Raw genomic sequence first — 18,093 nt, forward strand, 5'->3', positions numbered from 1 at the left:
CAGCCGGATGAAGATGATATATAAAGGCAAAGGAGGCAGGGATGATGCCAATTCGAGCAGGCCTATTACGGTTACCTCAGTGGCATACAGGCTGGCAATGCAAGCCATAAAAGCGTAACTACAGGCGTGGATAAAGGGGAACGGGGTAGCATTTCGGCTGGCGTACCCGCAAATTTTCCCGCCATTTTTTCGCGGGGCTACCATGCTTGCCAGACCAGGACTGCCCTCTGTTGATTAGCTCGCATCATCCGTAAAGCCGCGGATCTGTCAGCCCGCTCTGGTAACAAACCCCTGCGCGCTCGCCACGCCCGCCATTTTTTCGCGGGGCTACCATGCTTGCCAGACCAGGACTGCCCTCTGTTGATTAGCACGCATCATCCGTAAAGCCGCGGATCTCTCAGCCCGCTCTGGTAACAAACCCCTGCGCGCTCGCCACGCCCGCCATTTTTTCGCGGGGCTACCATGGTTTCGGGCTCGAGCCCGGGTTCTTTTTTTCGCTTCGTCCCCACGGGAGGTACTACAAACGTATGGGGCCGGCGCGAGCAAGCAGGGGTGCGTGTGCGTGTGCGCGCACACGCACGCACGCGCACACGCACGCACGCACACACACACACACACGCGCACGCACACACACACACACACACACACACACACACACACACACACACACACACACACACACACACACACACACACACACACACACACACACACACACACACACACACACACACACACACACACAATTCTGCCGACATGTGTTCTGCCAAATTGCATGCTTTTTTTTTTCTTACAAACAGGGGCGGATTATTCATGGTTCAAAGGGTTCAAATGAACCGGGCCACCCTGGCTTAGCCCTTCCCCCACCCCCGAGGGCCGGAAAAATATGGCAGGCCGTGGTTTGGTACGAAAATGTTTGTCCCCTGCTGATTTCCAATTGACACAGAGATGGAAACAGAGATCTATTTCAATAATTAATGCTGCGAAGAGGCTGTTCGTTGCATAATGTGCCTAATCGTGAAGTCGGCTCACAGTTCTTCAATCTCAGGTAAATACGTTGCACTTGTGCAAAACCATGCGTCGCGAATAGCGACGCAGCTTCATGACCCTGCAGCTGATGGACACAGATAGCAGCCGGACTGGGATTTGTTAAAGGGTCGATGTTTAAGATCTCATCAACAAACTGTCCCAGCGAAAGGCAGGAAAAAACTTGCAGAAACGTATATTACATACCTTTATCTCTTTTTAAAAGATGAATAAACAGAGAAAACGTGGTAATACGCGTACGCGCCCCATTTCAAATTTGAATTTCCGCGATTTGCATAACCTATTTTCGGGTTGAAGCAGAAAATTTTTGTTAAAAAAGGTAAATTTCTTCTGCGATTTGATAGCAGAAAAGGCTTGTTGCAATGCGAATGAGTTCCCTGTTCTTGCACGTCTGCCAGGGAGCCCACTTTGGATAGAATGGCCCTGCCTGTCCTCGTTTTCTGGAGGCGTTCTATCGGTGAGATGAAAGAAGTATTTAAGGCCGTATTCTGAGTCTCGCCTGAGTCTCGCCAAAAGGCAAGCCAGCGCTGCACCAAGTAGTCGCATATGGGCACAGGAAAGTGCACGCGGGCACAGGAGCGCAAAAGCGCGGCTCACCGCCTGTGCGGTCCGCCGGACTCGCTGATTTTTACGTACAATCGTCGCCGATTGCGTTACTCTTTTTTTATTATTTTGATCGGCGGTTGTTGAAAACGCTTTTCACCAAGTGTATTAGTTTAAACGAGACGCTTTCATACGACCATCGGTGAACCTGCGAGGGGCAGAGCGCCGTCGCTGTCCCAGCAGTCTCCTGGACGCTGTAAACGTATTTAGCGTTGTAAAGCCTTTCCCCCTGGTGCAAAGTTGATCGCTGGAAGAGATAGGACGCGCCGGGGATCGACCATGTCGCAAAACAGTCGGGAGAACCCAGCTGCTCATTCTGTCAACATGGGATCCTACCCGGCAGCCCTACCCGGAAGCCGGTTTGGTGATGATGATTACTGGTTCTCCCTTTGAATCGCGGCGTCGGTTGTCAGCAACCGACTTGTTTGTTTTATTCCATTTACTTTCCCTACTCTAAGCTAACCTAACAAATTTGCATCCCCCCAACTCCTGTTTTAAACTCCCATCACTCCCTCCCCCTTTTCCTCTCCCCGCTAAATTATCATCCGTTTGATTCTCTACTTTTCCTCCCCCATCATTCCAGCCGCCACTTTGTCACCGCTATGGCCCTGAAGTTGAGGCTCTGCGTCACCTCAAATCCCAAAGCCTCCGCCAACGTCGTTTCCCCGTTGCCCCCCGGCAGTCCCTGACAATATGGTCCATGGTTCCCCGATCTCTGCCACCGCATACACCTGTGTCATCCTACTGCCTTTAGATGCCCGTGTATGCCCGGGTTCTCAGGCACCCCGCCCGTGGAGGGGAACGCTGTGTACAAATGCGGAGCGGAATCAAGCAATGAACGTTTTAGTAATCACACACACACAAATCTCGCGTTTACTTTCCTTTTGTTTTTCTACTTCAACGAACAGCTGATCATACGGCGGCCGCATTTTTGGAAGTATACAGGGTAGGCTGTTCAACAAGCGATGAAAGGTGTCGTTGGAAGAGAGTGGTACGTGATAAGGCCCTCTGATTTCAGTTTCTGCTTTATTCTGCTGGCTCCCAGTGCCATATGACGATATTTAGAAGAAGCATTAGTCGCAGACGCGGATTATATTCTAAGCCCGTCTCCGCGCTGCTCGCAGAGGAGCAGATGAATGTTTGCGGGCGCTCACCTCACGACAAGAAGACTTTGTCGTGTGCTGATCCCAGAGTATAATTATGCATTGTCCATCGTACTTTTGTTGAATATTCCAGAAATTAACACATACTGGCTTGTAAATGGTGGTGATCAATGTCTGAGGTATAATGTTGGCAAACGTAACTGGCGTGCTCTCAGGTATGAGTGCCCCGCTGATTATGTAAGCGCACAAAACCAATTTAAATCGTAGTGTATAGCCGTAGCATGAACATCTGAGGAACCAGTGGTTACAGAGACACGTACTGCTAGTAAATTCAGGTCAGTGTAACTAAAGTCGGCTCAATCACACGCTGGTTCCGCGACGCTGGCCTGTGAGGCGTGACACACACCTGGCGCTTATACAGACCGAATATACCACACTAAGATCGCGTCAGAAACATTTACACTCTCGAAAACACACCTCATTTGCGAACAGAGTGACTGCTCCACATAAACATGAATTTTAAACGCCCGCACACGGTAAATCTCAGTCGTGGACGTGCCGCAAAAGCAGCGGCGGCACTGGGGAGCGGGACGCCACAGAACAGGGAGGATTTGACGCCGACTCCCGCGCCTGCTTTCGAAACGGGCCGCTAGAGGGATTTCAGTGGCGCCCCTACAGGCCGCGCTCGAGGCGTATAATTAAAATAAATGTTAGATGGAGCAGAGTATAACCGCTGGGCGATCAACTACGCTGCAGTAATTGTGCTTGGGTGCCATCGCTGTGACCAAATTTAATCCGCATTTATGTGTATTTACCGCCTGCAAACCAGTCTGCTATCTGCTCGTACACCGCAACAGCAAGTAATTCTCTCGCTTATTGTGCGATTTTCAAAATGCAGTAACCACAGCTGAAATTTGTATCTGCAAAAAAAGAAAAAAAAGAGAAGAAGAATACGCGGTAGAATGAAAAGCCTTGAACACAATCTCCTCGTTGTGTCAACCTACGTCTCGGGAGCAAGGCGACAGCATTCTATCAGCGCCCCGTTTCATTTGGAGGCTTCCTCCTACTATGTAACATTTCTGCATGACCTCGTTGCAGTATGTAGTAGATATACATGCAAATAACGTTGTGACACACGTTTTTGCAAAGGTGCGTTCATGGGCGCTGAAGGCGGTCGGCGCGGCTGGACTGGCCCAGAATTGTGCGGGTCTGCCGCGGCTAGCGCTACGGTCGCCCGGCAAACTCGGCTTAAAAAGCGCAAAGGCTCATGGGTGCATTGTCTGCTCCCGCGGAGTCCCGCCACTTCCAGTTCGAAAGCTCTCCTGGCCTCCCGTAGGCCGGCGGCTTTCACTCGAGCGTGAGCTTGTTGTTTAGCTTTTTCCAGCGAAAAAAAAAGCTCATGCATCGCGCATTCAATGAATAACAAGGATGAATCCTACTAGGGGCTTCTCTGAAAGGTAAGCGCTCTGTGACAAGCACACGCGCGCGTGAAAGCCGTCGGCGTACGGGAGGCCAGGCGAGATCTCGAACCGGAAGTGGCAAGAGCAGACGACGCACCCATGAGCCTTTGCGCTTTTTACCGGTCACGACTCCGTGTTTGTGCTCGCCACCTAGCGACCGTCACGAGAATCACCCTAATCAGGTCCGGTTGCGGACTTCCCCGTAGTGTCAAGCTATAAATCTGTACTATAAATCTATAAATCTGTAGTGTCAATAAATCTGTAGTGTCACACTATAAATCTGTAGTGTCAAGCAAGATTCTTGCTATAACTTTCTTCTGGTTTCAAGAACAACTTTCTGTAACTCTGACGCGCACCAAGGTGGTTCCACTCAGTTCCACTAGTGTTACTAAAGGGTCCACTGGTTCCATTTGGCCAGCGGGGGCGACTGAAATGTCACCAAAACCTACTGTCGCTTTTCTTCAGCGGGCCTTTGCATAATTCGTGAAGGAAAGAGACCGTGTCAGCGTGTAGCATTTACAGTGCTGCACGCAACTTGTGTAAAAAAAATCCAGACAAATATTTTTAAAACTGTGTGATGTAAACAATATAGTATTGTTTTCTGAAAAGCCTGAAAATACAAACATATTTTAGTGCAAATATATGCAACAAAACTTTATCATTTTAAATCATGATGATGATGACGACAAATATTTGTTTACCGCTAACCGGCTCCGTCGCCAGTAAATCTTACCACCCTCCTTCACGTGCGCTTGCGTCGTGACTCGTGCATGCGTCGTGCGTTATCGTGCTGCGTTGATATCGGCGCTGGTTTCGTGCACGTGTTTCTGCCAGTTGGTGCAGCGTTGTGTATGTCTGAAAGATGACGGAAGAGTTGGACGAGTCTGAGAAAAGTGACAGCGAGGACGAGGTAAGAGCGCAGCGTTGAGAAATGTCCTATACATTTACGCGAGCTATTCAAGGTGCGTTTAGAGCATCGCCGTGGGACCCGTGCGCACCTGTCATGAAATGCAGTGAACCATTCGCGCTGACTGCTAGGGAGGTTTTATATGTCGACACACCTGCGGACAGATTTGGCGGCTCATTTATTGATTAATAGTTACAGAGGCTTAATAACTGTATTAGCCGGTAAGCCGTACGGGTTCGTCGGAAGGCTTTTGTGGCTTGCTTTTGTCGACAGTTGCTACGAAATACTAGTTGTAGTTTTAACTGTAGTTCTAACATGAGTCATCGTTCTACCCAACGCTTACCGTGTAATGCTGATCATACGGAAATTAGGTGCTTTACAATTCCATGGACCGCCGTCCCAGATAATAACCCCAGCCAGCGTGCTTCCTCCTTCCCCCTCACGTTTTTTTACAACGTTGCCGCATGGTTTTATTAAATATTTAATTAAAAGCTGTCAAAAATATTCTTATTCTAATTTTGGTAATGTAGTGAGCTCTGTTTTTGATTCTATAACAGCACGTCGAATGTGTTGATCTGAATCATTAGCCAGCCTTGGTTCTTACGCGTTTCACTCACGAGCCTCAGGCATCCGGCGGCACCATTAAGGGCAGTGATTTCTCAGGCCATGTGCTAACTGCAGGTCTGATCGTTCAAGCTGTGGCTTCCTTCTTAATCACAAACATTGATAACAGTGGCCTTAACTAGACTCAACCAGTCGTTTTGTAAATGGAGTGAAAAGTGTGCCAGGCGTTTTCCGGCTTGATCTACTACCTGGGTGACGTCGTGCTGACAGCAAGGTACAAGTCGAAGATGCAGCGATTGCTGGATGGTGCACATCGGTCATGAGGGCAACCTCATACTCCGGTTCAATGCCCGAAAGTGGGCCGTACTGTGCTGGAAGTACGGGGTGAACTGTCCCATTGTGAGCCGATGAAGTGTGGAGTGTCTCTGTGAGCCTTCAATAACATTAAGGGACTAGTCTGGGACGAAAGGCTCTGCACAGGGAAGAAGCGTATCTGGGAGCAGAGGGCCTATACCAAGGTGGCACTTTGGATGCACAGTGCACACGGGGAAATGATCACCAAGGAAGTGTTCTATGACAACAGCCATGCAAGTTCTCTGCTCTTTGAACCGTGCTTGGGAGCTTACCTGTTCTGTGCCACGGTGTTTCAGTGGCTATGGTGTTGTTCTACTGAGCCCAAGGAAGTGGGTTCGACTCCCGGCTGCGGCGGCTGCTTTTCTGATGGAGGCAAAAAGCGAAAGCACCTGTGCGTTCGATTTCAGTGCACGTTAAAGATCCCTAGGTGGTCAAAATTAATCCGGAACCCTCCACTACAGCGTGCCTCACCGCCTGTGTATCGTCGGTGCGTTAAGCTTCACAATCAATCAATCAATCAGTCAAAGAACTTACCTGTAGTGGGCGCACCGTGGAAGGGAGGGGGAAGGGATATGTGCGGCCTATGAAATGGAAGAAGAGCCTTTACAGGCCATTGTGCTGACTTGGTAAAGTTATCCAGCCCCAACACCCTAGTGGAGCAATAGTCAGTCGTCTTTGGGCAGAGAAGACCACCAAGTCGCGAGATCAAAGCGAACGAAGAAAATGAGGCAAAAAAAATGGTGCGGCAGTGGACCTCGCAGTGCAGGCAGGAACCACTGAGTGGGTGAAACATTGCCCCAGCAACCGGTTTTTCAAAAGTGTGAAGAAGGTGTGGCGTCCTAGGCTAGAACCCGTATGAAAAATTTTACCAAACCTGGTGCTCCACGTGTCGGAGAGGAGACCAGCCCTCAAGAAATCATCAATTGAATCACATGGGGTAATGCCAACTAAAGAACACAGAGCAGACGAAGTTGACTGGAGCCCTCAAATTAACTGTGCGTTCTAGCTTACTAATGCGAGATTTCGGCACACGTTAAAGATCCCCAGGGGGTCAAACTTAATCCGGAGTCCTCCACTACAGCGCGCCTAATAGCCCAGTTGTAGCTTCGGTGCATTAAACATCGCAACCAATCAATCAACTCTAGGTTTGTGTAGTGGCAATGTCAGACAGCAACAAGAACTGTTACCAGTTGTGAGATGATGCAGAAGCTACACACTAGAAATGTGGTTTCTTGCGTTGCTAGCTTGCATGGTTAGTTCAAAAACAAATGCCCGTTTGCAAGTAATCACGACAGCAGCTCTGTTTTTATGGTGGCCTGAAACTGCCCTGCTGGGAATCCCACAGGGTGTGTTTTATTAAAGTGCCTTACCTTGTTTGTGCCTGGCCTCTTGTGCAAGCTGTTTTGTTCATCTACTTCTTAATGCAATCTACTTCTTAATGATGAGGCACTTGTGCAATCTTGGCAGTGCTCATACTTATGGCACTTGTGCAATCTTGGCAGTGCTCATACTTATGACAGCGGCAGGTTTTCCGCATTTGATGGGAAAGGTGTCCTTGCAATGAGCGGGAAGGATGGTGCAGTAGCTGCCCCTAGAACAGTTGTGTGCAGTACTGGGGCAGGTTGACGGAGACTGTTACCACATCTGCTAGGTGTTTGCATTGCACCTTTGCAGCGTCCATTGTGCTCGGCGGTTGAATAATATGCCCGACTACACCAGTACACAGTTGTCTGTTTGAACCAAGTATGACTTGATGTCCTCCAAGCGTTGCTTAATTAATGGTTCCTAGCTTGCAAGACCGACAGTTGGCGCGTCTATGATGCCTTCATTAAAACAAGCTGTTAGGCAAGTTGGTGCATTGTGATAAAAAATTAAAGTGCTACTTAGACAACGACACAAGGAAGATTGGGCACTTGTCCTGTCGTTCTTCCTTGTGTCGTTGTCTAATTCGCGCTCTAATTTTTTGTTTATGGAGACCGGCGTGTGTGCCATAACGAGCATTGCAGCACCATATTCGGCTTGCAGTGGTATTCCGTGAGTCCTCCAAGTTTGCTTTGGTCCGGAAGTAGGAGGAAATGGCATCTGCAGGGATTGAGAGTGCTATGCAAATTTTTATCCCTGTCGCAAGCTCGTTGCTTGAGTACCTGGAGCAAATATCAGCTTGTTGGTGCTTTGGTCGTCGTCAACTTTTCGGAAGGTGACGATGAACTGGTGCGGTACTGAAACAGGCACAGGCTTTACATTTTCTTTTTCTGGATTAGGGCCCAGTCCTCGAAATTTGCTGTGTGTACAGAGTGTTACTTTCCTGATTATTTAGAAAATAGAAATGATTTTCGCCTATTGGAATATGGCGGCCTTCTTGGGTGCTCATGCCAAACTTGGAATGGCACCACCACCACAGGTTTGCAGAATGAAATGCGCCTAGCCAAATGGGGTGAAAGATCAAAAACCTGCCTTCATCACTGGTTTACGATAACCACATATGGTTTCGTAACTGCTCATAAAATATTCCTACGACTTATCGTTGCCACGATTTTTTTTTCCATCTGCTTTCGGATTGTCTGTCATCGGCTGTTGCAGATTACTCAGCTTTCTGAAATCAGGCTCACAATTCTTTGTTCACGTTTTTTGGATTTCACTCGTTTTACTTTTACTATTCTGTGTGTGCTTGTGAGGTGTCGTTATGAGATTATTCATTGCTGAGGAACAGGTTGCCTTTTTGTCTGCAGTGAATGATCTCACAATGGCATGTAACAAGCGCAGACAATGGACGTTCACAATAAAAGTGGAACAAGGACAAACTACGAAGACAGATTCGCGAGTCTGATTTCGGAAAGCTGGTTAACCTGTTGCAGCAGACGACAGTTCATTTGAAATAGATGAAAAAAAAAAAAGAACATTTATTGGCATTGCGAACGATGAACCATGGGGACATTTTATTGTTATTCATGTGAGCTCTTATGTAACTATTTGTGACCATCATAAACTAGCGACAAAAAATGTTTTCTGATCTTCTGCCACTTCATTTAGCTCCTTCCTACTGTGAACTGCTGTCGTTCATTTCGTTGTGGAGCTGCTGTTCTAAGGTGGTTGCAAACGTCCAAGATGGCCTTTCTTCTCATAGGTGAAAATCATTTTCATTTACAGTTGAACCTCGCTATAACGAACACTGATATAGCGAATTATCAGCTATAGCAAATTAAATGCGAGCTTTGGTTGGTCATGCTTCATTTCAATGACACTTATTTATTCTTTTATAACGAAAGTGAAACTGTGAGAACTGTGCGCACTATCGGATATGCAACCAAGAAATATTTGACCGTTAGGCCGAGAAGCTGCTTGGAAAAACTCCCAGCGTCCGAAACTGCAGAAGTAGAGAAGGCCACTGTGGAAAACATCCTGCTCAGTGCTGTGAATAGTTACCAGACAAAGATCACATCCGTCCTCGAAAAAATAGGAACGCAGGCCTGTTTTGTCAAATGAACTTTGTTCTGTTGTAATTTCCTGTTTGATGTTGTGGTTCATTGAGCTTGAAATGCCACGAGTAGAGAGATAAGGGTTACCTTGTTTATAGTTGGTTAGAAGATTAAAATAATGCATTTTTGTATGAAGTATTTTTGCGGGAGCCAGATTACTGATTAGTTTGAACCAATTTCAAGGCAGCTGAATGATTGCAGTAGCTGAAGGACTCCTTGAGGGACGTGTTAAGCTGAATTTAGCTTGAGCAGGTATATTTCAAAGAGGTGTTACTCTACCTCAACCAGTCTGTGTTCGTTTCCCTGATTGGGGAGTTTCGGGGAAGTGCAAAAATCTTGAAAACACCGTGGTTGTGAGGCAGGATGTTGGTGAAGCTGGGTTCATGACAGCCTTGCAAGTTTGCCTGACTTATCATGCAAGCCTGTTATTCACCGTTTTATTGAAAAGCATTTAAAAGTCTTTCTTTCTGCCTACTCAAAGTAGCTGCCAGTCCAGCTCGTAATTAAGAATTTGTGCAGCCTTTGAAATGTCCATTTTGCCCGAGATGCCATGCGTGGAAATGTTGCTGAAATGCGGAACCATTTCTTGCTTTGCAGTTCGCCTTTTCATCGAATTTCCACTTTGTGGACACTGCCGCCGAATATTTTCATGACACATGGAGCGATTTGACAAAACTCGTCAAGAAGAAGAAGACCGTCAAGATAGACGAAAAAATATCCAGGGCCATAGAGAAACGCAAGGTGGGTGTTAGTGCTGCACACGCTGAACGTGCAGCTAGTACCCATGCCACATGTACGCGAAAAATGACATTAATTGTTTAAGGCCTTAAGACAGGGGTTCTCAAGCATGTTGGTCCCAGGGAACCCTGCTAAGTACCGTTAAGTGCCAAGGAACCCCCCCCCCCCCCCCCCCCCCCCCACTCCCGCCAGTTTTCATTCCATTCATGCTACATTAACGTGCAATAAATTCAAAAGCAAGCAAGGATGTCGTTCTTTTTCCCGTCGACTTTACGCGAATGCGTATGCTAGCGCCACCTGTCTCCAAACAGGAGAACTGCGCATGGGGGTCAATAAGGCCGAGATTGAAGTGCAATAGTTTAACCACGTGGCCCGTTTTCGGAGTCTGGCTGGCTACAAGCTGCTGGCGAGATTTATTGCGCAGCTCGCCCGTTTCTGTTATGCGCCGAGATGTGCTTACTGACACTCGGGCGTGAGTAATGGAGGTTCCTTAGATCGACCGCAACTCAAGTTTACCATATAAGACTTTGCAACTGCGGAACCAGGGAAAATTTATCAGTGGCTCGCGGAACCCTGAGGAGGGGCCTGCGGAACCCCTAGGTTCCGCGGAACTCACTTTGAGAAACCATGCCTTAAGATAACGAATGTCATTAATTGGGCGGGCCATGCTACACGCGAAAATGCAAAGGCATTAAATGTGTTAGGCATGATGGTGATCATGACCAAAAAGGGAAATTCACTCATATTTTACAAGTCTTTAACGTAGAGAAAAACGTCTTACAAGGGTTAAAACTTAAAACTCTTTTTGTAAAAGAAAACGCTATGAGAAATAGTGTTTTCTTAAAAATGGTGTGAGCCGTTTCTAAAAGTGGCTTCAGCAGCTGCTGTCTCCGGCGAGCGGTAGCCAAATCCGAAAAATTTAACATGAAGAGTAATGCGATGTTTTTCCTTTGCCGATGTATTTTGTCTTTTTCAGAACTTCTCCACCAAATGTGCTCAAAAAGTCATCTTATTTCGAAATTCAGCTATGTTTCCACGTCAACACTCTGGTGCTGAGAGTTTTGTTGGCTTCGTTTGGTGCTCATTGCGTTCGAGAGTAGGCAGATTTAAGGCGTTCACGAAGGTGAATGAGTTGTGCAGAACTCCTTAAACCAATAATGACATTAGAGTGAATGACATTAAATTTTTGCGTGTAGCAGCAAGTTAATGGCATCAAAACTTAAGGCATTAAGCACTTAATGTCATTTTTCGTGTACGTGTGGCATGGGTTGCACGGCCAAATGCTGGCACTCTGGTCCCCTGACTGATAGCTTTGATGATGCTAGTTCAAGCTATCTATTTGGTTTAACAGACAGACCTATTGAAAGTGAATTGTTGCTCTGCAATCTCGGTGTTGGGTTTTCATTCGAAGGAGAAATTAAATTATCTAGCTCTTTTTTTCCCTTTACAGGGGAATGTACAAAAAACAGGTACATTTAATCAGGGTTGACTAACTTTGAGGAGGAGCTGGTACCAAGTATGGGTTCTTTGTTTTTTTATTTTTGGCTTTTATGAGCCACTGCTAGGTCATAAAGTATACCACCTGAATCAAGAGTGGCCAACGTGCTGCTGATCACAAACTACAGTGCCATTCATGGCCTCGGTTTCAGTTTGGGCCGTTGAGAACCTGGGAGTGGATGCGAAAAGGGGAGTTTGGAGGGGGCTTTTGGGGCCTAGCGTTCGTCACCTTATTTTGCCAGAGGCGGACGCCAGCCTTGTTCTTGGCTTCAGAAGCATCCAAGGCATCCTTTAAAGACCACTTATATACTTGTCTTCCCCCCTAGTATACTAAGTCTTAGTTCATCTCCATTCAGCAGGTCTGATACCACCAGAGGGGGCGAAGAGGAACAAAAGACACGGCACGCCGCACGCATCACTGAAATATTTAGTTTCTGTTGCTATTTTTGCCGTTCATGGGCATTTTAATTTTTGGTTTCTTTCCCGGCTAACATGCATGTTACTGAGATGAGAAGGGAGGGGAAGACCAGTCTGATTGGCTTGAAGCTTCCAGGTATGTCTGACATCACAGAGCACCTGAGCTGCTGTTTCTTGGCCTCTCAAAGCTGCTGCAGTAACCACGATTGAAAATCAGTTTTAAACGACGTTTGACACTCATAATTACAAGAAGGTGTCTGACATCTTCGTGAAGGGAATCATATCGTTTTTTATTAAACTGAACTTCGGTGTCAGTACTCATTTGAAAGCATGCCTGGTCACCTTTTGCACAGCCACGCATACATTTCTCTTAATTCTTTGGTGGCTCATTCTTGTGATATACAGCTCCCTTCAGTTAAACCCTCAACAAATATCTCTCATCACAGCTGCCCATCCTTTTAGCTACTGGAAGTGCACTTTCAAGAGAAAAAAAATTCTTTAACTTGCGTTTAGGTGCTGAATCAGAAGGTGTAGGGCCTCCGTTTTGGCAGTTGTTGGGGGCACCTCGGCAATTAACAAGCAGTAATTCCATTGTGGGTGCGTTTCAGCATGCCTTTTCTTTTTTCTTTTTTGCATGAGCCTGTCTTTCAAAGCGAAATAAAAGAAAATCCGAAAACAGTGGGAAAAAACAATAACGGTACGCTTGCCTGCACTATGTGATGAGAAGGACCTTACTGACTCTCAGTGTGCAGTTTATACTTAAGGAAACTAGAGTTCATATTATTTGGTTACAAGTACAAAGTGCAATATATTCACCGTTTATCTTCTGGAGCAAAAACTCAATTATTCATGCAATGCAGTTTCGACGTCGAAGCTGTCCTCCAGTTAAAAAACTTGCACGTGCTTTACGCAACAAGAGGAGAGGGCCTGGGGTTTATGTTTGGCGGTGAGCTGCCAATGCTTTGGATGTGTATGCTCTCAAAAACTGCTTTCTTGGTTCTCTTGGTCTGTTTTTGTTTTTGCAGTCGAAAGGTTCAGATGATGCTGCAAAGCAGAATGGAGATGTGGCAGACGACACAAAGGACGTCAAAGGTAAAGTAGCACTTGCGGCTGCATTTTTCTCACATTTGTTTGGATGAGTCCACCAGGAGATCCCTTTAGGACAAATAGCATTTGTTTGGCTTGTTGTTGTAAGTTCAATAGGATTGAAGTTATTGAAATGCATCTCTGGGAATGCTAAAAATAGATTCGCACAAAGCCAGGTACAGAATGTCCCTATGATGCACCTTATAAAAAATGTTGATTTCGCTTGTCACCAAAAAATTGTAACTTCCACCATTTACATGGAAACATCTGCTAAAGCATCATCAATGTCCTTATGTGCAGGTGGCAGCTGCTAGGAAATTGTTTAAAGGGTGTGCACTGTGACGCAAATACTGTTCTCTGCAGTCAAGACAATCATTACCTCATGTTTTGCTGGTTGTTGTGCATAAATGCCACATAAATGTTGCACTGAGAGAAACTGAGAGAAACAACTTTTTCCCTCTTGCCTGTGTGCCTTGCTAACACACTGTGACTTTTGCTGTACTGTTGGTTTGAAGGTTTGGAGGTTTATTGAAAAATATAGTTTGTACATTGAAATACAGTAATTGCAGTACAATACAATAATACAATAAATACAATACAATAATACCGATTTTGAAATACTTTCTCAGAAGCAAGATGATTTGGGCTTTGTTAGTTAGTACACCGTTGTGTGTTGGAACTGCTGGTCCAGCTGATAATTTCGGGGTTGGAAATGGGCTTCCCTGAAGAGGAAGAAAACACACCGGTTTTTGAAAAAACCGTTGTGCACAACACAACACTTCTTGTGGTGTTTATGAACACTGCTGTTTCACTTGAAAAAAAGAAAAAAAAAAGTTCATGCCTTCTGTAATGGCAATGGTGTGAAAATTTGTGGATTGAGATTTTGGAGGGGCTGAACTCCCAGTAGCCACACCCTGAGCACATCCCTGATGGAAATGGAGGCAGCTGTAGGTAAAGGAACCCGTGTGTGAAGATTTTGGTATAGGGTAATGATCTCAAGATGCTCTAAATTGATCCGCGCAGTTCTCCAGGTGCAGGTTTGGCACCGTAACAGCCCCCCCTCCCAACACGTACAAAAAAAGACACTTGTACAAGCAGATGTGAGGCAAGATCTTGGTTTCTTTTCTCTTTTTGAAAACATGCACTTAGTTACTTCTAAAACATGTTGTATCCTATGAAACAACAATAAAATCCGAGGTGCAACATAAAAAAAATTGCTGCAGCTTGCACTCGTGGTGCAATCCTGAGAAGCACCAGAGCTGGCGCCCCTGTCCCTTGGCCGTAGACCCGGCTGTTGAACCTGACATGGATTTCCCAACTCGCAGCTGAGAGTTCTTCATGACTGGCAGGCCCGGATCGTCCCGTCCGCAGGCTTTCACATCTCTCCCGAAGTGGACTGCGTTAACATGCACTAGAACCGGCGGCCATCTCCAAAGTCAACGCTAGGAATAAGCCAAAGGAAATGTTGCTGTGCGCCCGGAATGCGCTGATAGCTCAGTGACATAGATGTCAGTTTTATAATGCAAGGGACCCAGGTTCGATTCCAACCACGGGAAATGTTTTTTTTTTTTTCCTTTCCATTTAGCTGCACATATTATTGTTTCCCGTTGCAGTTAATGCTGTACCTGTCGGGGCTTTGGGGTGTGGCCCAGTGACTAGGTGTCCGGTTTCTTGGTGTAAAGGTCCCAGGTTCAACTCCGGGGACCTCTTTAACTAGTACATTTTTTTCTTGAGGCTCGAGGTTTTTTTTGGTGTGACGGAGAGAAAAGGCTCGACCAAAACAGCTCTGCTGGTAAAAATGTAGCTGGGCTACATTATACCAGCTATGGGACAAAACACAACAGTTGCAGAATTAAGAAAGAGGTGGCAGCCCCATTGTATCAGCTGCTTCCTGTTTTGGGACTACTCCAGTTCGTGGGCTTGAGTTTGCCCACGCTTGCATAAGGAATATCTTGTGCTGTCACATTTTGCTGTCACCAAACTTATGGATCTTTAAATTCTTGCTTTTGTTGGCACATTGGATGATTTAGTTGTATTGTGTTCAGCACAACATGTGATCCTGGTGTGCACGGCAGCCTTGGTAACTGGCTGGAAACATTTTGCTGAAAGTGTAGCTGTGCTGATTTTATTTGCTCACTATGTGGTATAACAGACACATTTATGCGATGATCGGTATCATCTGGCTTCAAGCTTGTGCGACAGAATTTGGTGGCATCGATAGCTGCGTGTACTGTTCTTTGCTACTTTTGTTGCTAATGTGTTGAAGGAAAAAGTAGTAAACTGTGGTAGGTCGATGCAATTTTTCTGTTGCCTTCAAGAAAATTGCGGCTAATTCTGTGATTTTGCTGTGAAGATTAAGTGTTGCTTGAACTGTTGCTTAGGGGGACTGGCTCTAGTTATAACTGCTGGCAAGGCAGTCAAAGCTTACCTTGGATGACAAGCTGTTATCTGGATAGCTTTTCATGCTGTCGTGGGCTGAACTGAGAACTTTGGTGTGGAAGGAGTGTTCAGATGCTTGATTGAACGCTTTTGCTATGGCTGCGCGAGTACAGGGGTGGCTTAGATATGCCTTTTAAAGGTTCGTTAAAGCTTTTTGTCTATTCCAGACACACTCCGGACCAAGAAGAAGAAAGGGAAAGATCACCGAGAGAAGCAGAAAGCTGTGACCATCGAAGGGGTTGAGGTACGTTCCCCCATGATGGGCTCCACCGTCAATGTGTGACTGCATTTTGGTCAAATGTTTCACCGTTGAGAGGTGAAAGATTCTGTCAACGGACATTTTATTTGGCCCGAAAATTGAGCGGTCACTGCACTGAGGTGCAGAAAACTGTGGCGTAGGCAGAATACTTTCACAGATAATCTCGGACATCCACGCAGAAGTATGCGTGATGTTGGGTGACGTGTGGATGGTGTTTGTCGTGAGCCTATTCTCTATGGGTCCATCGTCTATGGTTCACCCTCTTATCGTGAAAAACATTGGTAACATTGGAGGAGGCCTGAGGAAGTCCACGAAAGTACAGGCTGACATGAACGGTGCTGCCTAAAGGGACTCTGCAAAAATTAGCAGACCAGGTTTTTAAGTGTAGTGCACGTAGGCTGCGGTATGAGTTTTTCCTGCTGATTTATGGGCATGTTTTTACAAAAAAATGTTTTCACCAGCACAGTTTTTCTCGCACCAGCCTCCCCACCGATATGCTGGCACCTACTATGATTAAGGGGAGACAAGTTTGCAATGGTAAATTTAGTGGAATGCCACCATTTTTAACCGGGGTTAGCTCTGTGTGGACAACAAAAAAGAGTCGTCGTTAATTATGAAATGGGTGCAAATAGAAATTTTGAATGCTGAGATTGCGTGGAAACATACTGCACACCAATGTGAAGTCATTACGGTAGTTTGTGCAGCAACTGCAAAGTCTAGAACTTGGTATCTTCTCTTCTGCCACCCATTGCACATGTCCTGAGGCTCCAAACTTGCACTAGGTAGTGAAATAAAGAACTGCACAGGGTAAAGTTTACAATGATAAGATAGACATGACTGACATTTACAATGATAAGTTTACAATGAAATAAGTTTACAATAATAAGATTAACTTAAGACTGATTGACTTAAGACTGACAGATAAGATTGACATTTTGACTTCATTGTCCCTTTGAAGAGGAAAATTGAAGGGGGGGGGGGGGGGAACAAATTTTATTGGGACAGTATGATGTCAGTTTGTGCACTGTTCCCGCCAGCACCAAAAAGTGGATGTATTTTGTCACGTAACCAAGTAAACTGGCTTCTTAAGGTGCTTAGTTAATGGCTCTTCTCTCTGTGGTAATGAATACACTTTCTCAGCTATTTTGGTTTCCTTTGGGTTGGTTCTTGATTTCAATTCAAGACTAAAAAATGCGTGTACTGTAGTTTCAATTTTGCATTTGGATGCTGAGCAACCAATTCAGCATTTCCTAAATGCAAAGGTACAAATCTTTTTCATTCATCGTAGTAGGCAATAGCCATGAGACGCGGCAGAATGATGTCCAGGTAAGGTAGAGAAACGCATCACCATGCCATTTCACTGCATATTGCCCTTCCATTTTTTTTTTAGAGGAAATTCCCCAAGTGGGAGGTTATTCCAGTATTTCAGTTTGGGAAATTCCAAATGCTGAAGCATCAAATGACGTTGCTAAGAGCAAATGTCTCTGTAGCAGTGGGTGGGGTGCCCAATTGAAATCACTCACACGTGGCTGCTGTCTGATTGATTACTGTGTGTTTTGGGTTTGAGCATATACGGGGATCTTCACACCCTTATATAAGTAGTGTCAGGAAATAACCGGCCATGTCCTGGTGTCCTTGCTGTGCAGGATGGGGAAGGATGGGGAGAGGAAGAGGAGGAGGACGACGTGACCAAGGCATTTTTCGGGGATGAGGACATGTCCTTTCAGCAGATGAACCTGTCCAGGCCTTTGTTGAAGGTAAGAAGGCTGACAAGCAACCCTATTTTGTGTTGCCTTTTTAAAGCTCTGAAAGGGCTATGAGTCTCTTGGGCACATGTCTCCACCACCACGCAGTTTGGTTGGGCTACGTACTCGGTGAATTGTGCATGGATGAAAAGTTTACCACTTTATGAAGCGGCTTTTAATTCTGTTGATTATGCCCTGAAAAACAAAAGTGGAGGTATGCCTCCTCTTCTGTACTGCCTGAAAGAGCTCTGTGCAGTTAAAAATGTTATTTCATATACCCACTTATGCACACTTAAGCCTGCCTTTAAACATTACAAAACGGGCCGCGTCACTACCATTGGCCAGAAACCTTGCTTCATTTTTGATTTCAATTACGTTTTGCCTTGGTGTAGAGAAGC

General features: G+C 45.9%; 1 protein-coding gene across 1 annotated transcript in view; it reads left to right on the forward strand.

Moving 5' to 3' along the window:
• The first annotated feature begins 4,945 nt into the window (after positions 1 to 4,945).
• Rs1 (Dead-box helicase Rs1) overlaps positions 4,946 to 18,093 on the forward strand; it is a 45,782-nt gene continuing 32,634 nt past the window's right edge. Inside the window, exons 1-5 of the mRNA XM_077698067.1 lie at positions 4,946 to 5,123; positions 10,112 to 10,255; positions 13,192 to 13,258; positions 15,859 to 15,935; positions 17,597 to 17,707. Coding sequence (XP_077554193.1) covers positions 5,076 to 5,123; positions 10,112 to 10,255; positions 13,192 to 13,258; positions 15,859 to 15,935; positions 17,597 to 17,707 — 447 coding nt within the window. The 5' untranslated portion in view covers positions 4,946 to 5,075. The remainder of the gene's footprint in view (positions 5,124 to 10,111; positions 10,256 to 13,191; positions 13,259 to 15,858; positions 15,936 to 17,596; positions 17,708 to 18,093) is intronic.

This window comes from Haemaphysalis longicornis, unplaced genomic scaffold (assembly GCF_048455015.1).
Source record: "Haemaphysalis longicornis isolate Haplotype H1 unplaced genomic scaffold, Haemaphysalis longicornis Haplotype H1 scaffold_2, whole genome shotgun sequence".
In the NCBI taxonomy this organism is placed as follows: domain Eukaryota; kingdom Metazoa; phylum Arthropoda; class Arachnida; order Ixodida; family Ixodidae; genus Haemaphysalis; species Haemaphysalis longicornis.